Source organism: Dromaius novaehollandiae, chromosome Z (assembly GCF_036370855.1).
Source record: "Dromaius novaehollandiae isolate bDroNov1 chromosome Z, bDroNov1.hap1, whole genome shotgun sequence".
Taxonomy (NCBI): Eukaryota; Metazoa; Chordata; class Aves; order Casuariiformes; family Dromaiidae; genus Dromaius; species Dromaius novaehollandiae.
The window spans coordinates 75,642,441-75,667,096 of NC_088132.1; the positions used below are offsets into that span (position 1 = coordinate 75,642,441).

A 24,656-nucleotide genomic window follows, 5' to 3' on the forward strand; every position below is an offset into this window, starting at 1 on the left:
GGGGGGGTGTACTGAAGGGCCATGTGGGTATAACATCCCTCTGTATAAAATCATCTCTTCTGTCTTTCAAAAGCTGCATCCTCACTTAATTGTTTTAAACGACTGTTTGAGAAGCAATTAGCTGAGAATGGAAGGCAGTGCTTCCTCTCTGATGTGTACAGATCAGCTGCCATTACTGGTAATGAGGGGAGAGAAGCCCAGTGTTTTCTTTGTATGATTAGGGGTTATTCTGTGCTGTATTGTGTTAACTTCTCTGCCTTGTCTGAGGCTTTTGGAGTAGCATTTTGGTATCTTACAAACCTATTGAACATCACTGAGTGCATACAGTGCTTAATGTAAGTGTCTAAACTGAAGATAAACAAGTCAGATTAAGTGGAAATATTTAAATTCACTAAAATCTTGGGCAGACTAGCATAGTTACGTCTGTTCCTTTCATCTTGAGAGTCTTCTTTTGTGCATATCACCAGCACTGGATTACTGAGTCACTGACTAGAGTTGTTGTTGGTAAATTAAAGAGATTTAGAACTGAGAAGCATTCCCACTTTGAAACAGGCAAAATAGGTAATGACCATAACCATTATAATACAAGGGACTGTTGCTAATGTGAACTGCAATATGCCCTCTGGTGGACATTGATAACAAATATTGTGGTTTTCAGTGTGATAAAGGAATGTATTAAAAGAACTGAAGTGCTGAAATATATTAAAAATCTTTTTGAGAAAGAGTAGTAGTCTGTGAAGGTAGCAAATACGTGACTAAATGCAGTAAAGAAGGCTGTGTACTTTTCTGTATTAACTCTTTTGAACTACAGATTTATCTTCTACTAACAATATACTGTATTTCCTTTTTGCTGTTTTATATGTTTTTTTCATGAATACTAAGGCAAAATGTTTTGTCTTGCTCTGTGTTTTCGGATCCCAATATAATAAGTTCTGATCCCGGACTGGGTATCTCTGATTCCCAAGAATCCCAAGTCATTTTATCAAGTATGAAGCAGTAAATAACATAGGTCTTGAAACTTTACCCAACATGTTTAGTATTGAAGCAAGCAACTTGCATTTGATTTACAAGCCTCTTGGATGATTTCTCCACAATTTGGTAATTTGTTTTATTGAACTGTACTTACAGTTAGAAAATATGCACTTTATTTTCAGTTGGAATTTGTCTGTCTTCGGCTTCTAATTATTAGGTTTTGAAATACTTTTAATATCTTATGAAATGCTTGTTCTCCTTTAAAAAACACAGTCTAAAATGTGGATTTCAATTTTCAGGTCACTAATGAAGGAGGAATGAAGAGTGCTTCTTTAAAGGATTTATGTCCTGAGGACAAGAGACGCATTGCAAACTTAATTAAAGAACTTGCCAGGTGAGAATAAGCCTTACCTGAAAATGCATTACGTTTAAGGAGAGTCATTCTTCTAATTAGCAATGTAGAACTGCATAATGGAACTGTATATTTGCGTAAGGTAATTTTTCTTGCGGGAAGAGGTATGAGTAATGAAGTGGCCAAATAAATTTTCCTTACTTCCTGATCCAAAAATCCCCAAAACAAAATGAAAACAAGAGCTTGTTTTGTGACCTGCAGTAGTTCATCCGTATAAGCCTAGTTACAGGGCTAGAGTTTTGTTTGCTACTCATATTGTTTGCTTTATATAAATGTATGTTGTCTTTTGGGAACCACAAACATTGTTGGTACAAGACTTGTAGTTCTTACTTGTCAGGAGTGAGCTTTTATATGGAACTCTCCATTAAAGGTGTCTCAGTGATCTTGTAGCTAAAGTGTACTATCTGTATTTATCTGTGCTTGCACTACAGAGCAGCAGAGTCCAGTGTGATTTTGATTTACTTTGCCAAACTTCACTTATTTTGCTGTGTTTAATTTCTTCAAATTTCCCCTGTTCTTTGAGAGGAGAGACTAGAGTCTCTCAACTTTAGAAGAAGGTTATTTGTGAGTTTCATTCCAGTACTAGTTGCATTCACAAAGGTAAGTGGTTCGAAAGATAGGTTGAATGTGAGTGGGGAGTCACTCCTCCATGTTCCTTACACTCTCTGGGAGTCTGCTTCTTATGTAATGGTTGTAATGCTGAGAAAAGGCACATAGGACCTTGGTAGGTTTTTTCAGAACACTTAAGAATACCACCTTGTGAAATGAGATCAGATCCTGGGACTTCATAAAGGTAAAATTTTTCTAGAACGAAATACAATTTCTAGGATATTGAAGAAATACTTTTTGTCATAGATTTCATGTGTATACATTAACTGGCATGCAATACCATTTTCTTTTCTTTTTTCTTTTCTTTTTATATTGGAAAATTGGGGCAGAGAAATTAACTTGCTTATCAAGGTCATAGAATAAGTCACTGGTGCAGCCAGGAATATTTTCTCTCTGATTATCCTCATTCAGTGGACCATTTTGCCTGCTAATAATTTACACCAATATAGGTTTTCTTGTTATACAGTACTTTAGTCATTTCTGAAATTCTTCATGCTTGCAACTCTATTTTACCTTAGTTCATGTGTTAGATGATGTCTAGTTAAGGATGTCATAAAGACTAGATTGCTGAGAAGCCCGGTTGCAAGTTTTCAGATGTTGAAGTTATTCAGACACTGTTGCCACTATTCATACATAGAGGTATATTCTAATATTAAAAAGAACCTTTTATTACGTTGTTCCTCATAATACACTGCTCTCTAGTGAATACTAGTACACTAACTCATTTGAGCATGGGATTCTTCTTAAATCTCAGATGCTGTGATTTTTCCCTGAGGACAGTTTGATATTTTTGCCTGACATTTCTTCAAAGAAAAATAGAAGGTGCAGCAACATTAATTTTGGAAAGTAAAATTAGTGGAACGCTATTATTTTATGCTTAGTTCTCTTTTATTTTTAAACCTAATCATATTTTTATTGGGTGTAATTAAAAGTCCTTTGCGGAGTAATAGGGAAGTTAAACTTTAATTCTGCTCACCTTGTCACTTTTTAAAAAACTCTCCATAATTTTCATGTCTAGTTGGGCAATGATGGAGGGTTTTTACATGCAGTAGAACATTCTCTGCTATTTCGGAGAAGAAAAAGAAACAGCTGAATGCTGAAAGTTTTCCAGAAGACTGTTCTGCAGTAAATATTTGGAATAATAAAGGTATCACTTGACCAGAGCTATACTTCACTGGTCCTTATTTTGCTACTATTTATGAACGAAAATAATGGTAGCTGGGACTAATTCCTGCACATTTATTGCAAATAGTCAATAACTGCCTGAATCAAGGCAGTTGTGAAGTGGTAAAATTCTGTCTGCACAGAAACCAATGACAAAATATGAATAACTCCTAGGGCTTGAATTTCAACCACGTTTTGCTTGAGCAGTTCAGGATATTGGCCTTTCATCTGACTTTTGTGACTGCTGAAGGAGAGTTAATGTACTTTCCTTTCCCTTCCTATTTTTCTCTCTTCTTCCAACTCTCATTTCCAATGCAGTTTTGAACATTGGTAAAGTATGTACCTGTGCATCAGCTAATATGCTGAAGTGTGAGACTTTGCCTTGGTGTGAATAAATTCTAATGCTAGCTATATTATTATCCTCTCTTTTGAAAAATTCCAGTTACTGTGCTTGACTCTGATGTACTGCTGCTGGGGAATTCAGTGGCTGACATCACATTAGCAGTTAGGGACCTGATGAAATTGAATTTTGAGCCTGATTTGAAAGAAAGAACTCAGCTGTATCCTTTCTAATCCTCCTTTCTAGGCTAAATAATCTTAGTTTTTGCTCTGTGCTGCTATGTCTAAGTCTAACCATTATTTTGTCTTTCTCTGAACATATCCAGTCTATCTTCTCTCTTAAGGCGAAAAGAGACAAAAAGGATCTAAACTTTGAACTTTAAAAGACTGAAATGTTGTAGACTTTTTCCCTTCCCCCTTTTTTTTTTTTTTTGGATTGTGCCAGTGGATTCTTTTCACTTTTTTTTTTTTTTTTTTTTTTTTTTTTTTTTTTTTTTGGTAGCGTAATTTCTGGGCATAATGAGTCATGCCCATGAAGTGGTTTGTGTGTAACTGGGAAAGTTTTTAGTGTGATCAGCCAGGATTTTCAGAAATAACCAGCACAGCACCTTTATGTTTTCAACAGGTGCTGATGGCATGGTAGTGAAAGTGGCAGGCATAATTAAAATTTGCTCTTACTATTACTCTACATGCAGAGAGGCTTCTTAAGAGGCAAAAAAGACTTTCTCTGAACTTTTGTTACAGCAGGATATTCCTGAAACAGTCATCAGCTTATATAATGAAATGAGCAGTGACATGTGAGATCGCTGAAAGATTTCTACTCTTGTTCTCTGTGCTGATGTCAGGACACATTAGGCTCTTCCAAGAGGGAGCAGTGCAAGGTCCCTTGGGACATAGCCAGTTGACTGTTGTGCATTAATGAATTGCTAAACACCACACTGAGAATGGTTACAAGGTATTCTAGAGTAAAATGTTTTAGGTGATATGCAGATTTTGAGACCCCTTTTCACTTTCTTTGCAGAGAGTGTAAGTATGTTTGTGTGCATTTAGCTGACTCCTAACTGTGATATATAGCTATGGTATTAGGACTTTCTGGCTCCTGCAATGACATGTACATCATGAATGCTTCTTCCTTCCCTGCACAGTTAGAGTACAGCTCAGATATTCAAATTTCTCCTGAGCGAATGGGTGCAAGTGATATAAAAATAAACAAAGTTAGATACCAGTTTTCAGCACTAAAAGCAGAACGGTTCATGAAAGTTTATCTTCTCTGATGTAAAAAAGAAAGATGTAAGTAAGAAAGAATACTTGGAGAAACCTGGCTCCATGTCATGTTTGCAAATCTTCAGAAGGAAGTTAGGTAGAAAGGTATAACAATGCCTGTTTCCACCTAAGGGAGGAAGTGATTGTCCTTTTCAGAATGAGATGCAAGGTGTTTTTTTGCTGTCAGACAAGAGACAAAGACCAGTGCCTGTCCAGGATGAGTTGTACCTGACAGCTGGCAAAACAACCTCTGAATGGACCTTTGCTTCTCATTGAGAAAATGTTTCCTCCTTCCCAAGACCCTGGATTCCCAAACTCCTCCTAGGGTGCTGGCACTCTGGGAGCTTGCCTACCAGCATTGCTTTATGTAAACTTTTTTTGCCTGGTACTAATATGAAATTGACCAGCTAAAACTGAAATTTCCTGACAAAACATGAAAACTGGAATAAAAAAAAAAGTTTGATTTGATTACAGAATGGGGAAACCATTACAAAGGAGCACAGTAAAACTATTGGAGTGTATATCTGTCGTTAAGTGTTTTCCTCCCAGCGCTTGGGCTCTTTGAAGGACAGCTTGCCTGTGGAAGCCTGCTTTACAAATCTGCAGTTCTTGGCTTCTTGGGCTGCATTCTCTCCTGGGTTGTGCTATCTCATATTTAATCATATTATTACCTGTTTTTTAACTTCAATGTAAATGTCTTTCTGTGTGTGTGTGCACAGGCACCGCTGCTTTAGGAGACAATATTGTGCTGCAGTTCTGTTAACTGGTCAGGCAGTGACACTGCAAATGAGACATCCCTAAGCTTGTCTGGAAATTACTTGTTGATAGGTAGAGCATGCCTAGGATTATTGCATCACCAGTCACACTTACCTTTTGTGCTTAAAAAGTCATTTGTAGCTATAAATTCATGCTGTGAGATCTAGTTTTATATTACATTGCAAGCTGCATATCATAAAATTTACCCATTGTGCAGCAGTTTCAATTATGTTTTGGGATTGTTGGGATTTTTATCATTTTTGTGTTTTATTATTTTTATTTATATAGACTGCCTGTGACATTTGGGTAAAACATATTAGATTTGTGAAAAGCATACTTGGACAAGAAATGCTACCACTCTCCTCCCTGCAGTGCCAGTATTAAATGTCATTTTATTGCCCCGTTTTGTCAGAGGCATGTCTTGACCAACTCTGGCATGAAAACTTCCTCTTTCATCTCTTTTTGGAGCACATCTTTCACTTGCCATACCTGGTAGCATTCCATGGCTCTGGTGCAGGCTGATCTCTGCATGATGCCCCGATCTTGGTCCTGTCTCCATTTTTTTCCTGTCATCCTGTCTGTTACATCTGCCATTCTGTGCTTAGTATGCAAAGTTGTGATTTTCAGGAATGGTCTCCAAAATATTTCATCTTAGCTAGCTAGTTAGCAGTTGAGTGCTTCCTAAAAGATAAATGTTCCCTGTGAGTATGGGACTGATCAGTGAGGTTTTCAGTTTTTATCTCTGCTTTTTATTTTCTTTCCCTCTCTTAACTTGTTCAACCACAGTTCTCCCTGAATGCAGATTTCTCGTGTTAAAAGCTCAGTTGTTGCTGACATTTTCCGAAGGTGGAAATTGTTATTTTTTAAATTGCTTTATCAGGTAAAACTACTTTTGTATCAGTACAAACTTCTTTTGTAAAGTTTGTAAGCTCTTTCAGGCCGGACTTACTTTTGAGGTTGTGTGCCTTGTGTAGTGTTTATGTTGATAATATCATGGCTATTTCTTGTGCATGCCAGTTTTTCATTAGACAGAGAAGACTTCAAGTGTTGTTGACCTGTGCACTTCAAAAATTGTACCTGGAGAGCATCAATCCTGCTTACTCATTGGAGTGACTTAGTGTCATCAAGCAAACTTGATGATCAAGTCCTTCAGATCATGCGGTCAGAACTACTAATAGCAGTAGAGTGCTCAGGAGCACATCATAGTGAGTGTAACTGATAAAATCAAGAATTCATTTGAACCCTAAGGCTGATGTCATAGGAAGGTTTTCTGTCGATATATATGCATCATGATTTTTTCTTTTTCTGCAGAGGCTCCTGTGAAATAAAATTGAGACCTTTATTTAAATGCATGTAAAATTACTTAATCTTGTAAATATGATTATACAATGAATCTGTAACAAAGATGGTGTGTGTCTTATGCCAAAAGATAGCTGAATATAAATTGCATGCAGGGAAACGTGGACACTGAACAGCATAAATAGTTCTATTGATTTGTCATCTTTGCTCTCAGCAGTCAATCCTCCATTTTCTCCTGCGAACGATGATGACAGAGTCAAATACAGAAACGTTGCCCAATGGAGGCTTTGTGTCCTCTGTAGTTGGGGTGCCTTCTTTCTTTTACTGCTCTTTTCTGACCATGAACAGATGAAAAACTGGCAAAAATCCTTTCCAAGAGCATCGTGAGCCTTGTAATGTTTGTTGGGCAACAGTCAAGTCACTCCTAGTTCTGCTAAAAAAAAATTCTTTACTGATGGAAGGCAAAGAAATGAGTATGTGTATATATAGAAAACAAAACAAAACAACCCCCTACCTCACTGAGCTTTGTATAGGGTGTGACACATAAATCCAGCATGATCTGATGATGTTATATTCCTTTTCTCTAACTTCCTTTTGTCACCTCCTGTGAGTAACTGTCTTCTAACTGCCTGCCCTTTATGGGCTGTCTCCTGCTTTGTGATACATAAGCACATATTGCCACGTTTCTTCTAAGATCGCTTACTGTTCTCAGTCATTTACTGCATAAGATATGTGGTACAATATATTCATGTGTCTGGGAGTATGACAACTTGCTGTGGTCCTTGTTAGGTACGAACACAGCATGTGAATGTGATGCAGACTGATGCAAATAGCAAATCACAGAAGCTAGGGATGGGCAAGGCCTGCTAGGTTTTGTCCAATTCCTTTAATGCTCAGTTATTTCTTAAGGTATGTTTTCTTTGATTTTAATATTCTAAGGCACCAGCACAGCCCAGTGTTTCACTTGTCTTGAATCTTTTTCTAATGCGATATCACTCCTACAGTTAGTAAGCAAGCATCCTTCCTTGTGTAGTGCCCTGGAGATGTTACTTGTCCTCTCTTTCTCTTCTGATTTTTTTTTCCTGTTCTTGCTTCCTTCCTGTCTTTCATCTGCGCAGTTATTACTGTCTTCATTGTCTTTGTCTAGTTGATGGCTTTTGTTCTCTCTTCTCTACTTCTTTTTTACTTTAAGAAACAGGAGGCATTCTTGCATCTTTCACTGATTATATATGAGCATAGGCCATACATGCTGTAGCCAGGTAGCTGATAGCTCTAGATTCAGAGAGAGCAAACTAGTGATGGTTAGATGCAAAAACCTGCGTCTGCAGCTTCTGGCATTTGTGCTGTACCTGTAACTGCATCCGGGAAGTGAGGATAGATGTTTGCTGGCTTTTAAAAGTTTGTTTGTTGCCTGCTCAGCTACACCAGTGCATAGATGGATAGAGTTATACAAGGTTATACAGCTGTTTTCCTTTTCACTGTTTTGTGATGTGTGCACTCCCCTTTCAACAGTCTTTGAGGGGATAGAAGAGGGCGTAGGCATGACTTGACTAACACTTCCAGGAGATAGGATTGTAAACTATGCCATTGGCATATGGATGTTGTAATGTTTTGATATTAAATCTATGGCTTTTTGTGTAATTGACAAATTTTCCAATTAACAGTTTCTTCTGAGCTTTCAAACTGCCCTAATTTACAGGATCTAATTATGCTATATGCAGTTTTTCTGCCTCCAAGTTTGTGGAGAAAGGGTGCGAGTTTCAGTATTATTCATTTCCAACTTATGTAGTTTGAGCTGTTGTGGAAAGGGCTGCAGGTCGATCTTAGAGTCGGAGGATATTACCTGTCCATACCTTACCCTAGAGTGCTGACCCAACTGTTGTATTTATGTTTTTTCCACTGTAATGTCAAAACACATCTGTGTCCTCCTAAGGGAAAAGTCCTGATGCCAAATGGATGGTTGAGTCCCTGAATGGGTTTCTCTCTGCTAAGAATGTCAGTGGGTCTGAAGGGATAAGTGGAAAGCATAGTCCACTGCACATATTTTTCCCCCCTTTTCTTCTTCCTGTAGGATTGTTCTAGTTAAAGGAAGTTAAAATACAAAGTTTTCTGAAAGTTGTACTGCTTTGGTTTCCATTCACTTAAGTTGTGGCAGCCCTTTCAACATAAAAGGCTACATTTTAAGAGCCTTCAACAATAGGAACAGCCTAAGTGCAGAACAATATTTATTAGTCTAAGCTCATTACTTAGTGTTTCTGTAGAGCTTGTAGAGAAACATGATTTCTAAGCCATGTTTTTAGCGTAGTTATGGGATCATTTGTTGCATTATGGTCTTGCCTGCATGATTCCAGAGTAATTGTTTTTACAGCCTGCTCTTGAAGGGCAGAATAAATGATCATTGTAAACCTTTTTCACTTCGTCACCTTTTAATCTTGATCCAATTATTTACACCAAGCAGCAAGATACAGGGTGCCACAGCCCAGACAAAACGTAAAATTTACACTTGCAACCTGGTATTTTAAGATGCCTGGGAGATGACGAACTGTTTTGTTTGGAGAAAGCTAACAAGAAGAATGGTTCTTTTCCTTGACTTATATTTCATCAGTAAATGTGCCAGGACACATTTGCTTAGGGGCTAAGAACGAGAAAAAAATTAAAATTTCTTTCCTGTCTCAGCAGGTAAGCTTTGCCATTTGTGCTTTCTGTGTGCACGCCCTAGGCTGGTATAGATCTCAGGGTCTTCATTATGGCTGAAGGGAAACAGACTGCACAAATCTAGCTGTGGGTTCAGGTCTTTACTTTGTAGTTCCATGCAGCTAGTTAACATGCATGTACTCTAGTGAGACCAGTGTCTCTGAAAAAATAATTTCTTGTATAAAGTCATATGCAGCTTCCAGTCTAATGTAATAAACCAGATGAGGAACTAACCTGTTTAAGAGTGAAGAGGGTAGGATCCATTTAACTGGAAAGCAGAAGAGTTGGAAGTCAAGCATTGTGATTGTGGACCTGTATTTTATTTCCCTCTGACAGGGCCTTTGTTTCCTCTCAAATTCTTTTCAGGGTAAGTGAAGAAAAGGAGGTGACAGAAGAACGGCTGAAAGCTGAGCAGGAATCATTTGAGAAGAAGATCAGACAGCTAGAGGAACAGAATGAACTTATCATCAAGGAAAGGGAAGATATCCTTTTAAAAAAAATGTGTGCAAGGGTTCACTGTCTGAAATAAAAACTGAACTACAGAGAAATAATTGTTCTAATTTATGGCAGAGAATAAATCTGCATGTGCTGCCATTCAAAAGCAATCAGAGAGATGACTTGTCAGCATGTGCCGCTGGTTCATTTGAGCTTAAAACTGCCATCCAGCTGTTCCTATGATCTTGTTTTGCTATGAAATAGATATTTGTCAACTAAAAATGGCAATAAGGAATTTATGCATTAAAATATGGTTATAGGTTTTTTTTCTTTTTCTTTCCACTTAATCCTGTTAGGTTGTTGTAATTGAGGTTTAAAACTTCTCTTGCATGGTATTCCAGTGCTTTCTGTGTCCAGAGGAAGACAACTTATACTGAAGACATTTAAACTGTGTATATGTACAAAGGGGTTTAGCCAGCTCAGACTTTTGGGTTTTTTTGTTCTTACATAAAGTTAGCTGTTTTTCTCATCTTGCAGATTGTGACTTCCTTCCCCGCTCCCTTCCCACCCCGCCCCTGGCATACATTTAATGCCAATCATGGAATATAATATGCAGAAGTGGATTTTGCAGGAATTACAGTTTTTCTTCAGTGTGCTGTGACAGACCTTTACAAAATGTTCATTTCTCTTCTAAATCTTTGGTATTGATGTTTTCTTGTTTAATTCCTCAGAAGGATAACAGTTGATTACAGCAGGTATGAGAGTGTTGCAACTACAACAAAGGCAAATGTGTTGTGATGTATCTGGAGCAGTGTTTCAAGTAGGAAAGATACTAATTCTATTGTAGAAAGCCTTGAGGAAACGTTATGTGCTGTACTGTGTTCAGTCATGACTTATCCTTGTTCAAAAAGAAATGAGTTCAGTTAGAGGAGTTGTGGAGAAGGGCTACTCAAGGTGATGGGCAGAATGGAGAACCCCTTTTATGAGAAGGGACTAAAGTGTGTGTGTGTGGGGGGGGTTTGTTTGTTTTTTGGTTTAGAATAGTGATTGGCCATATAGAAGAAGACTGAGACGGTGATGGGGTGAATAGGGGCAGAGACAATGCTAGGACAAAAAAGAACTCTTCAAACTATAGGCCAGTGTTGGAACATAAATAAATGGAGATAAACAGTCTACAAACTTATGATTAAGTTAGAGGAAGGTTCCTGAAAATTAGAGCAATCATATTTCAAAGCTTGTGAACACTGGAAGGTTTAAAAAAAGAATCTTTTTTTAATGGAGTTTGGTTAGTTTGTGAAAGGGATTCAGTGATGTGTTGCCTTTGACAGCAGGGGATTGCCCTTGATGGCCCAGAAGATCCCTTGCAGCACGGTGGCGTTAATATTGATAGAAGGAACTTGGTCTGCTGTTTGTACTGAATAATATACACATCAACAAGCTTAGCTGGATATGGAACAGTTCCTGGAAAATATTAAGTCTGATGTATTTAAGAGCCATCAAATATAACTACAACTCTTTTTTGCATTAACTTCACTGAAGTCAGGATTTTGTGTATTACAGCGTGCACATTCAGTCACCTCATGAATGTGGACAGGATGTATGTTCCTGATTGGCTGATAATTTTTTTCTTAGTATATGTATGTAAAGCTTTCACTAATTCATTTGAGGCTTATTTGGCTGCTGGGAAGTAACTGTGCTTACTTGTTTTTTTTTATTTTTTTTTCCCTTTATCAGAAATAGACTGCACAAGCATGAATACTCCTTCAGGAGAAGTCTGGTAGAGATGGCAGAAGGTTAATGCATGCAATTTTACACTTCATAAAACTCTGTAAAACTTAGAAATATAAAAACAGGATATAATTTAAAACAATATACTTTTAACTGTAGGAATACTTGCCTATCCTATATGAATGTTCCAGGATTCTTCACATAACTCTGATCAGGTAATTTCTGATGTCTTGGAGCTTGTTTGGGAGCCAAGCAACAGCAGACTTTCCAAAGCTGAATGCAGATTCTGGTAACTGGAAATTCTCCTAAAATGTACAGTGTTCACTTGCAAGTAAGATATCAGGAATATGATAGCATAAGGAAAAAACATCAAGTCTAGTAAAATCAATTCTACCTATCTCTCTTTTTTTTTAAAGAAAGCTGATGCAATTTATTTTCTATACAACTACTTTATCTAGTCCAGTATTTAAAATTATCCTACAATAATAAATGAGTGCTTTTGACATAATGGGTGCAAATATCTAGCAAAGTGTAATTTCATCTTGGTAGAGGTTTAATTTGAATAACATGGGGAGTGTCTGTCTGTGAATTTTATTTGCTTATTTTTAAGACTCTTACAGCAAGGATACACTTTGTGCTTAAAATCCTTGCTTTAGAAGCAGAATTTCCTCATTTTGTTGTGGTTTATTTTTTGAGAAGTTATGTGGACCCATCCAGTTGAATTTGGGTATATTATTAAATCAGAACAGAAGCATGGCATGGGCAAATAGGTAGTGTGCAGTGGTCTCGCTGTAGAGTTTTGTGTAATTGCACAGTACTGAAAAAAGAAAAGTATATGTCTGCAGCCAAAGTTTACATTTGCTTTGGAATTGGTCAGTACTGTCTGGGTAGGGAATAACAACTAAAATTTCACGAAAACATGAAGTCATTTATTTTCTTCTTTGTGACTGAAACTTTGAAACAGATTTCAGTAGTTCTTACTAGGGCATTCAGTTAATAAAGGACAGCCCTGATGAGCACACTGTGAATTTTAAGTAGGCCAGCCCATTGTTAGGGATGCCAAGTATTTATTATCACAGAATTAAAGAAGAAGAAGGATTTCAAGTAGTCATCTGGTCTGCTCCTTTCCTTAATGCAGTATCTTTAGACCTGTCACAATAGCTCCTTGTACTTGTTCAAAAGCAGCTATTTTGGTTTAGCTTTTTACCTTGAGTGTCCACTTTAAACTGACTTTAAAAAACAAAATAAAACAAATAGAACAAGAGAGGATTAAACCTTCATTTTGTCTATGCTAAACTCTTGCAGGCCCCCCCCCCCTTTTTTTTTTGGAAAGTTCTAGTGTTGCCATTCTTTGGAGATGAGACATTTAGTAGTGTAAGGTGTGCGCGCCGTGATTATGCTTTTTGATGTTCTTATTAAAATCCACCCAAGTGGGCCAAACTTATAAACTCTGGAAAAAATTCAATAATGCATGCTCTTATTCTTTTAATACCCTCTGCAATGAAAGCATTCTCTTCCTTGTTGCCTGTGTTGCAACTCTGGCTCGTGACTGCTGTGGATTCTTCTGGGCACTGAACTAGCTGCATCCTCCTGTCTGTGTTGTGTTTGTGGGCTTACGTGTCTGGAAGAGGTGGCTTCGTTCAAATGCAGCAGGGATGAGAACAAATCTGTGGAGGAGAGAGAATAGAGAGATCAAAGATTTTTGCGGTCAAATAGAGAAAGGGACTGTGTTTCGGGCTGAATGATGGCAAAAAGGAAAAAAGTGGGAGCTGGGATGGGCATATGTAAGGATCTTTTAGATACGAGGATGAGACAGTGGTGAAACGCTGAATTTTATGGTAGGGAAGATTAAGCAGGAATTAGAGGGGAAAATGTAAGTAGAGACTGAACTGTAGAAGTGAGAACTAGAACTTGGCTGAAAGAAAAGACTTGGGGGGGAAAAAAAGGTTGGGCTGGGCATGGATTATGTGAAACAAGTGAAGCATGTGGTTGGCGCCTTTAGCAGAAGGTTTTGGGGGTGAGCAGTCAGGGTTAAGGAAGAGGCAGGACGAAGGCAGGCTGTCTAGAGTCAGTCAAATGATTGAGAGACATCTGATGAAAAAGGATGCGTCTGTTCAGTGTACTGTAGCACCATCCAAGCTTTGAAACTGAATTCAGGAGTAAAATCGAGAGGTGGTCTGAATATTAGCATTTTCTTTGGAGTGTTTGACTTGAAACCTCAGTATCCTAAATTTTTTGCATTTTGAGAGAAGCTTCTGGCTTTCATTCTTTTTCTAGCGTATTTTCAAGCACTTACTAATACAGATGTCAATATGACTTCTTTTAGGAAACAAGGAAATACAACTTAAGATGCCTCAATACTGTCAATATAGATATCATAGTAAAGAAAAGGATAATAATGGGATTATTAAGAAACAAATACTGCTGTTACTGCAATGCTGGAAGAAATTTTGTTATGGTCTTTAGTCTTTCTTGTTATCACCATTAAGGTTTTTTTGGTCCAAATTTGATGTTATTGCATAAATGTAGAGGCAGAACCAGCCTCAGCATTTCTCTGAAGATTTATTATCTGGGAAAGAAGCAAATTCTAAAGAACATTGTTATTGAGTTCTAAGCTATATGAAGGAAAGGGTTTTGAAATAGTGTTTCCTTGCCCAAATTATCAGTTTGGATAAGGGAAAGAAGAGATTCTGTTTATTGCAAATTTATTTTTTTCTTTATGTAAATCTCCACTCATCAGCCCTACTAAACTTCTGTTTTGGTTTGTATTTAGAATGTACCTAGATTTCTTAAGCTTTTTAGTAAAATTATTTTCTAATTTGAAGGCCCAGCCAAGTTCAAACAACAAATCCCATATGATTTATTTGGCTAGTCTAAAAATGATCACAGACATTGTTTACATATTTCCTTAATATTGTAACTACTTAGGATGATTTAATTACTTGGTTCTGCATACAGTTAGCATGAAAATTAGTTTATAACAGTTCATCTGATGATATTGTTAGTTGATGATACTGACTAAAGTCTAATAAAATTGTTTATAGCTTTTCTGTAATACTGTGCACTTGCATTGCTCTTGCATGTACTGAATAAAGTGGTAGTACTTATGTATTCCCTCCTTTTTCTCTCTTTCTGTGTTAATGCAGAATTAGTGTTATTTTACAGAAGAAAAATAGTTGAGACATGCTTAACGCCACAGAAAAAATGGCAGAAAAGCATGGATCAGACTAGAATTTCCAGATTTGTTCTATATTATGCTTATCTTTCTATATAACATTGAATTTGCTTTTCTGAAAATGGGAGAAATAAACATGTATTTCCTTTCCTTTTTTAATCTGACTCTACAAAAAACATCATCACAGATGAAGAAACAAAACAATAGGATCTTGCACAGAAAGTCTCTGGCAATGTGCTTTTTGTCATTTGTGGTCCTTATTATCAGATATACGTACATGCACCCCCAGTGCTGCTGTTTGCAAATGGGCAATTAGGCTGAACTTATATTAACAACACATAATATCATATAGAAATGGAATGTAGAAATTAAGAATATAATTGAGCATGTATATATGAAAGTAGGATCCCTGCCTTGCATGCCTCCGCCCCCCCCCCCCAAAGTTGTTAAAGTTCATACTTTAAATCTGTAGTATGATGTTTTCCTATATCTGGCCTTTTGAGAAAGAGATGAGCGGCAAGAAGAGAAGTTTGCAATATAAAGAGCAGACTTTGTCATCTGCAGGAAACTCATGCCCAGTGCTTTTCAGTCAGGCTGTTTATTTAAAACTAACAATTTAAGAGTCTAACTTTGGCTACTGCTTTCTGAAAATTTTGGTCTGGATTCTCACACAGGAAATCCTGAAGAAATTTCTAATACTGGATCTTACTCTGAAGTTCTTCTAATAGTAGTGTGTGCGTTTTCATTGTTAAATAAAAGTCAGTTTTACCCATTGACTGTTACAGATTACTCTGGGGAAGCATCCTGGGGTAGAATCTAATGCCAGTTTTCTTTTTTTGCTATAGTTTCTGTAGCCTTAATAATGACAAGATACAAACTGAGGGCTGGGAATTGCCACCATCCTTGTTGTCTTTTTCTCAGTTTAGTTGACCCAGTTTGTAGTATTCAGTTTTTCTCTTCCTGTTTTCATGTATGGATGCATGCATATATGGATGCATGTGTTCTCGTGTATTATAATTTGTTTGAGGGCATGTGAGGGAAGTGACGAATTAGTGTTTTGCTCTTTCTTCCATTTTATCCAACTGCTTCACTCTTTGAAGGTGTTTCCCTTACTGATATTATAGGTTTTCAACTAATAAATGTTTCTAAGCAACCATTATGGTCTATTGAGTAAAAGCTGAACTTATTAAAAAGTCCCTGAATATTTATATGCTAGTGTGTAACAGCAGTATTGGATAAATAATGTATGTATTTAAGAACTTCTTAAATGTAAAAGAATCAGTCAAGGACTATTGGGTAAATAAGATATTTTGAATATTTTATGAACTTTTAAACTAAAACAAGGTGAAACATATTGTAATGTTGAGCGTTCAAATGGATCAATGACTACAGATTCATTTAAAGCTCAGCTTTATGTGTTAGTTTAATCCTAGCTAGTGCTTTAGAGCAGAAGCCAACCACATTGTTCATGTTATGCAGTTATGTGGAATCAACAGAAGGCATTTAAGCAGTCTACCTTGGCCTCTGGAGAGTAAGAGCTGTATAGGCTTTTTGCCCTAAAAGCTCTCACTCAGAGGTGCAGGATTTCGTCTGTGAAATGGCACTGTCAATATAGAAGTACAGTTGCGGCATAAGAGAAAGAGTTGCTGGCATTGTGGCTCATAGTGAGAAGTGTTTTGTGTGTTGCTAATGGAAGAGGAGAAAACATGCCCTATCCAACAGCTGTGGCATATGGTTTTCAGGACCCACTAAGATGAAAGATGAGGACTAGTGGCATTTATGCTGCCTACACAGATATCATCTCTTTAGAAATTTTTTATACTAACGAGATCTACTCCTGATACTAGAGACTTGGTGTTTCTGAGCTGCACTCTTGCCAGCTGAGAAACTGCAGTTGTGCTCTGTGAGGTTGTTGATGCCGGTTGTAGGCTATATGGCTCGCAGACGACCTGCCTTCTTGCTTGGGAACATGAATGGTATCTTGAGCACAGACATGATGCTCTATGCTGTCTCTGGTTTGGATCTCAACACTGCTTATAGTGATGAGTTGGCCGTGTCTGAACTTAGCAGGAGAGATCTGAACAGGAGAGAGGTGTCGTTGTCATGGCAGAAGCTAGACTTCTAAACACTTACATCAACATCAGTTACCCTAAAGAAAACCTTAAGTAGATCAGGTAAAATGTATTTCTCTATGGAAAGTGTTTTTTTTGGTTTACTGGGGGAAGGCGGGGGGGAAGGTTCTCAAGCTGGCCGAACTATTTACCTGACTAAATTTTGCCTCTGCTTTTGTGGATATTGCAGAAATGCTGGGCTTCAGGTATGTGAGCTTTCAAGGCGACTTTTTTTTTTTTTTTTTGAGTTACATTTTCTTTTAGGACATTTGGGCTCATTTGGAAACAAAGACTGAGATCTCTTAAAAGGAGGCACAAATGGGAAAATGAGATCATTAATTGTTGAAGCTGGTACTGTAACAAATTGACTAGAAATGTGGATTCAGAGAAATTGATGTACTTTATCCTTCCAAACTAAATGAATTCTCCATCTGCTTCAGCTTCTCGACTATAATGAGGATGTTGGGCTGACTCTACTATTGGTTTCTCTGTCTCCCTGAACTATTTTGGAAAGTTTAAACATTTCTTGCATGATTAAATACACTTTCAATAAATCAATCTCATAATAATTGTTGTTCAGGAGAGTTCATTATTCAGTTTAGTCTTTTAAATTACTGTTCTTCTTTAAAGGATTCTTCTGACGTAATGGCTTCAGCTAAATCCATTTGCCATACTCTGGCTTGTAATTACTTTAGATTTGAAGAATAAAATGAATGGCTTTATTATTAATCAGTAGCAAATTTGTCTTACTGTTTTTAACCTTAGAATGGCCTTCGCTCATGAAAATAGTTTTAACAGTCTAGATAGCAAAACACTTCATACCTCTCTTTCAGTAGAGATTTAGTGAAAGCAATCAGATATTTTTGTTTTTTCTCCCCACCCCCACTGGCCCTGAATGTTTGTCATAGTGACTGTCATCACAAGTGTTAGCTTGCTATTGTACGCTGTCAGCCGCTGGCTCTCTGCAAGCCTAGTCTTGCTATCTGTTTTTTAGACTGTAAATTTTTCAGGTTAGGGTAGCCTTTATTTTGCCTTATACTGTGGAGAGTGTATTGCACTTAAGCATAGCATTTATTTAACTTAGGCTACTATACTGGACACTGTCTTACATTAACTTTGTCCTACGTAAACTTAAAAGATTTCTTTCCTTCATTCCATTATTGTAAGATTTCATAGCTCTTATTGACGATGTTTTTATGGTCAGATGAGTCAGAAGTCTACCCTGTGACCTTTGGTGGCAGAATACAGTCTTGGACCCAAGTTACACAGTAGCTGAGCCTGGACAAATAGCTGACATAGTGTAAATCTCCATCACTTGGTCTTTTAAAGGTATCATTAGTCCTTTTGTGTCTGGTCTTTTGTAAAGTTGTTCAGAACCATCCTTAACTTTAAATGGTGCCAGTCAATGCAAACTACTATAAAGGCATTTTCAGCTTTGTTAGATTTCTTAAGATCGAGTAGATGTCACATTCCTCACGTTTTCAGAGACTGCTTGGAATATGAAACTGAACTAGTTGTAGAGTTTTAGACACTGAGTAAATCTCAGCTTTTAATTTCTGAAGGGATTCATTGCTATGACAGCATTGTGTTGGTGTTTTGTCTCCAGCATCAATTGTGATGTTTAACCAAAGTTAAGAATTTTTCAAATAGTGTCAAGGAACTGGAGCAAACAACCAAAGAGGAATGAATAATGTCCTTGAAGCCTTAACTCTGTGGCTCTCTACGAAGTTGTTAAAAGTGTAAATGTGAAACTGGCTTCATATAATACTACCATATATACCCTTTTCACTTAATTCCATTTGCATGATGCCTCCTCATTCTAGTTTCAGAAATTGTAATCTTTCATTCCACATCAACATTTTTAGTTCATATACTAGTGTCTGTGCATATATATTTATATACACACAAATATATACACTTATGTATACACACATATATGTATATGTACATATAATATACATATATATAAGGTATTTTTAATTGTGAAAATCTTCAGTTTTTACTGGTGGCAGAATAGCCACTTTTTTTGCATATATGTCAATAGTTTTACATAAAGGTTAGTCCCTTCTTGGGACAAAAAATACCCCAGGGTTGTAGCACAGGGAGTACGGTTGTAGTAATAAAGATTATGTTGCTGATAAGTTCCCCTCCAGGCCCCATGATGGTAATACCCCTATATTTTGTCTTTAAAGAAAACTGCTGAGAGGCAATAATTTTTTTTTGTATGTGTCCCATTTTCATTAATGCATGGTAATTGATGGAGTTGCAGTGACTTGTAACAGTAATGAGTTCTAAACATAAGAATGCACTCCTTTCTAATAAGTGAGCACTGCTGGGGTTTAAAAGCATACTAAATCAGTTGCTTTAGTATGAATTTATTAGTTTTTTTCAGCATTAGCTTTAATAGTAGTTATTTACATAAGCGTACATCCCATTAACCGCCATCAGGGCTGGAAAACATGCTGAACTGTTCATATTTTCATATAATTATTGAACATAATGGTTTCATTTGCATTTCTAAACAGTGATGTTTCTGTCAGGCTTGGAAATAGTGTCTTTACGCAGTCCCTATTTCACATCCACTTATTTGACATCGTTAAATTTTATGCTAATGTGCTTCCCTAGAATATCATCAGTAGGACAGATGCTTGTGCTTTAATATACAAATCAGAGATGCTTTTCCCTCCTCCCTTTCCTGAACTGCAAAGGAAATAAAAAAGCATATCTGCACTTTTTAGATATAGTTTGTTTCATTCTAAATAATCTGTAAGAAGTGAAATTTAGCTTTCACCCAACTAGTCACTTCCAAATGTTGTAACGAATACGTTGTTTATGAAAGGTGGAAAACTGTGTCCTCCTCCTGAAGGAGGAAGAGTCTTCTAAAACTAAAGGTAGTGAAAACTAAAGATTGTGTGAAACTAAAAGATTGTAACCTTGAGATTGCCTCACATGCAGTGCATTGAGCCTTGAATAGCAAGTGGCCAGACTAGGCAGTGGTCCATGGATTGACTTTCCTGGTAGCTGACCACTGCTGTACAGGAGGTTCAGGAAGGGGGAAGCTTCAGTTTCTAGATGCAGTTCTTGTCGGCAGAAATGCATTTGGAATTGTACATTGTCAGGCTGTTAGTTCTATGTTTAAAAATAACTTTTTTTCTAATTTTGTAACTCTGCAGACAAGTAGAGGTATATGAGCCGTAGCTTACTAGCAGACAGGTAGAAGTATATGAGCCCGAGCTAGCTAAATGGGGAAGCTGGCTGATGTACATATCAGTGTTGCTTTGGCCTGAAGTTACCAGTGGAAGCAGAACATCAGAAACCTATGAGATAGTGCCAGTAATTGCAATTCTGAATGAGGAAATGACTGAGTTAAAAACCAGTGTTGCTTTTCCTTCTAAAAATGAAACGAATACTTCACATCTTGTTCTGTGTGAACTTTATCTGAAGCGATTTGCTTACAGTTGTAAGAAGAGCGTGAGCTGTAGAGCAGACTAGTGCAGCCTTACAATATGCAATTGTGGTGATGGAAACAAGTAAATATCGTGATGTATAGGATGTTGCTTAAGAGCCAGACATGGCCCATGTGAATGGTCATGGAAATACAGCAAATCTTGAATTCAGTTCTGTGCTTTTACCAACTGATTATATGCTGCATTGGGTGATTCCATTCTTTTCTCGTATTTACCTACACAAAAATTTGGGGGGTAGCACTTGCTGACATCAAAAGTTAAATGTATGCATGTTACTTATTTCTGGCATTTCAGGGTCATCCTCAGTCTTGAACAAGACAAAAGTTGTATGACTTTAAAAAGCTTAAATAAACCAGAATGATAGGGTCAAGCAAAAGCCTGAGAAAAAAGTTGCACAGATTTTTTTCAATTTACTTGCGTTTTATCTAAAAAAAAAAAAAAAAAAAAAAAAAAGCCTCTCCTCTTGGGGATGTTATAGAAGAAGGTTTTAAGGAGAGACCAAAAGCAGAAGGGTACTTGGACTGAAATGAAAAGGCATATTTTATGCATAAAGGGCCACGTGAGCAAACTGGAGATATACTCTGATGGGTTCTGGGCTTATGGTGTCTTTAATTATAGATGATTAACAATTTGCTAGTTACTTTGCAGACAAGGATAGAGACAAAAATCCCTGCTGGGAAATGCTTGCAGTTTAAGACCTCATTCTGGGTGAGGGGAACCCTAACAACTCAACAGTAGAACTATATTTTAAGACAAGAGAAATAGCAATATTAAAACAACAAAAAAGAACCTTTGGCTGTTTGGAGTATGTTTATATTACAGTTTTGAGCCTGCAACGGTGCTTATAGCAAGCAATTTGGAGCAAGGTGCTTTTTGGTAAACATTTTACTGGGGATTAAAATAGGATCAAACAAAATCAGATAGCAATTGGTGAGCTGTGCTACCTCATTAGAGTTGTAGAGTACAGAGAAATTTAAAGAGAGCTCCTGGCATGTAGAGTAGTAGACTGCCGTACTGCAGAGATTCTGAACTGACCTCTTGTCAACTTCTCATTCAAATCCTGAAATGAAGGCTCTAGGTAATTGGCAAGTATCCTTATTTTAATATGCGGCCATAAAAAGGTAAAGTATGATGATTTTTAACATCAGAAGATTAACATTTTACCTTTAAATAAAATATGATTAACTGGTACAGAATTAAAAGTAATAGAACTGAAATATTCAAACTATGACTCTGTGGTGTCAGATTATGCATAAAGTGTGACAGTTTAAGTACTGAAGTGATTTAAAAATGAGCTAGCTGAAGGATGTATATCTCAAGTATCAAGAATAAAATTGGATGAAACAATTGTGGCTATCAAAACTTGCTCAAACCCTCTTGGCTGAAGGAATCAGGAAATCAAAAAGTAGCGATGTTTACAGTGAACTGCATCTTGTCCAGTGCCAATGCAGGTGCAGTGAGGGAACAGTCAGCATGCTGTGATGGCATCCTACGCTATGATTTTAAGCCTGCCAGATGATGATTATGTTTAGATTTAATTGCTAGGCCAAGACTATTGCTTCTGGATTCATCTACCTCCAGCAAGATTCAAATATGATCGATCTAGCAATGCATCTCTTTCAGTGGTTTGTAGTTAGCTAGGCTTCCTATTATCACCACAGCAGTTCATTTCTAGTAGAGTGGCATATGTTTTGATAAATGAAACCATGTATTCACCATCTGAACTACTTAGTGTTACTGCGTGGATGTCTGAAAATTGTGAAAGTTTATCATTTGACTTCTCCATGTTTTAATTCCTTGTTAGTAAAATGAGTTTTCTCCCAACTAGTAGTTTTGTAAACTCAACTTGGAATTTGAAAGTCAAGATGGCATCTTGCTGGCTTCTGAGGCCCTGTAAATGAGGCTTTTCAGTGCAATATGAGCATGTAGTAATCCTCCTGTATACTTTGTTTTCAATAGGTTTGTGCCTGTTAAAGTATGACACATTGAAATTGTTTATGAAGCATCAAAGAAGAATGGAATGTGGCTCGTGTTGCACAACTACAAGAATAGCAGAAGTAGAAAAAATGTTTTGTGGTCACAATAGTTGGCAGGTCTAACTTTGAATGCACCCAGGGGAAAGGATACTGAAATAAAAGGGTGCTGCTTTAATTAGTTACTTCTAAGGGTAGAATTATCCTTCAATAATTATGTAAAAACATGAGCAAAACACTTAATGGCCCTCATGGTACATAAACTCCCCCATTTATACTGTTCAGTTTTTCTTTTGTTGATTTCTTCATATTTTTGTTATCTTCAGGGAGAACTTCTTTGTTGTTATAAATATTATTTTTTGGCATGTTGGTAAAAGATCCTTAGATGCTTTTAAAGATACTATCTTTCATTTCTTAACAGTGCTAAGTAAGACCCAAGTGAATGCAGCTCTTGACATCCAGCTGTCACTTCAGGTAGCTGGACAGGTCTCGTGAGGCTTTACTGCTCTCTTTCAGTGCAAATAACTGTATTTAACTTACCAATGGTCTTCGCTTCAATAACCTGCCAATAAATGTACTGAATAAATTTGTCCTATGAATATAAGGGAAATGAAAAATTTGAAAAATGTTTCTAATTACCTGAAGAGATAAGTTAGGGGCGCAAGAAATATAAACTTATCTACAGGATGGAGTTTGATTATGGAGAGGATTATATGGTACGATCTTGGATAGTGTGCGACCAGACTTGGTTACCCCAGAAAGCTTCTCAGTTTCCCCAGAAACTCATCTTGATGCACTGACTTAGTTACGTCTGCTGTGATATCTGGGGATTTATGCACAGCCCATGAATTCTAACTGATTATAAGGAACTGTTTACATCAAACTTGCCTCATGTTGGCAAAGTTCATGTTATATATTACAGTACTTTTTCTGGAAGGAATCACACGACAATCCAAAGAATCTAAAGACAGTGTGATTCTATTGTTCTGATTGAACAATGAATGCTCTAGAGATTGATCAAGATTCTCCTGGCCCATCTGCAGGAGGCAGAGGACTATAGGAACCTTCTGTTTCTCTCAAGCAGCCCTCACAACATAATTCTGTTTGTAAAACTGTAAAGATCTGTCTTGGTTCACTAGCTACTTTTCTCCACTGTACCATTTTTGAAGGATGAAAATTTTAAAAGGTCCTCTGATGGTTTATAGAGACCTTTTAATTTCTAAGCTAGACACAATCACAGCTTACAGATGCTTGTTCTTGTGCTAATGTTTTGCTTAAATACATCATCTTTCTATTTAATGTTTATGGGAAAGGACAACAGCAATAAACATTCCCCACCTCCGAGGGAGAAGAGAGGACAAGACGAGATAAGTCTCTCTTGTTCGGCGGCTCGTTGTTGAACACACTTCTGAATTAGAACAAACTAGGGATCTTGATAAAATGGTAGAATGCAGAGAAGAATTTTATGACCGAAAGGTCAATGCACATAGCAAAGTGAGCAAGTAATGCCTGCTAATTGGTTGGGTTTTGTTTTGGCGTTTTTTTGTTTGCATTTGGTATTTTTGTTTTGTTTTTGCTTGGATAGAGAAGTCTGAATACAAAGTTTGTATTTCCAAAGCTACTTAGTGAAACTTCTGATTACTGTTAGGGTAAGTTCCAAAAGCTCAAACTTAAAGTTTAAACCTAGCTATATCCTAAGATGAAGGCTTGTGCTTTTAAGCAACTGAGATGGCCTGTGGGGAGGATGTGGAGAATAGAGCATTGGACCTGTCACACAGTGGTCCTGCACTGCACTTGATGCAACTTCTGATATGGATACCCGTCAGGGACTCTGATCTCAATGTGCTGAGGAGGCTAGAGTTGGTGCTTAATCACTACCTGGACTCTGTGTCTTTAAAAGATGTGATGTTTATATGCAAAATAAATTAGGATGGAGAGTGTCACCTCGTGTCATCCTTGAGTGAGCAGGTCAGTTCTCTTAGTAATCTTGTTTTTCTGTTCTCTTCTTCTAGTGCAAATTGTTACACAGATCCCAAGGTGTAGTTTGCTGAGGAGTCACTATGTGCTGCTTCTTCCCCATGATTGTCAATTGATTTGGTCTAGTTTGTCAAATGCAAGTCTTTTAAAGAGCAGACAAATTATGGTGATTTTAAATGGCCCTTTAGACTTCCACCACAGCAAGATGTTTGTTAGCTCTTCTCATTAGTAGTCTTATTCAGTCTTACTTTATTATCAGCCGGGGAGGATGTGGGTCACCAT

General features: G+C 37.2%; 1 protein-coding gene across 12 annotated transcripts in view; it reads left to right on the forward strand.

The window, feature by feature from the left end:
* The window catches only part of LOC135324925 (protein hinderin-like), a 172,853-nt gene that overhangs the window by 8,764 nt on the left and 139,433 nt on the right, over window positions 1-24,656 (forward strand). For 9 of the 12 annotated variants that reach the window (XM_064502018.1, XM_064502025.1, XM_064502021.1 and 6 more), the window contains 2 exons: window positions 1,272-1,366; window positions 9,845-9,990. In XM_064502018.1, coding sequence (XP_064358088.1) covers window positions 1,272-1,366; window positions 9,845-9,990 — 241 coding nt within the window. The remainder of the gene's footprint in view (window positions 1-1,271; window positions 1,367-9,844; window positions 9,991-24,656) is intronic. The other 3 variants (XM_064502023.1, XM_064502024.1, XM_064502015.1) reach the window with 1 other exon arrangement.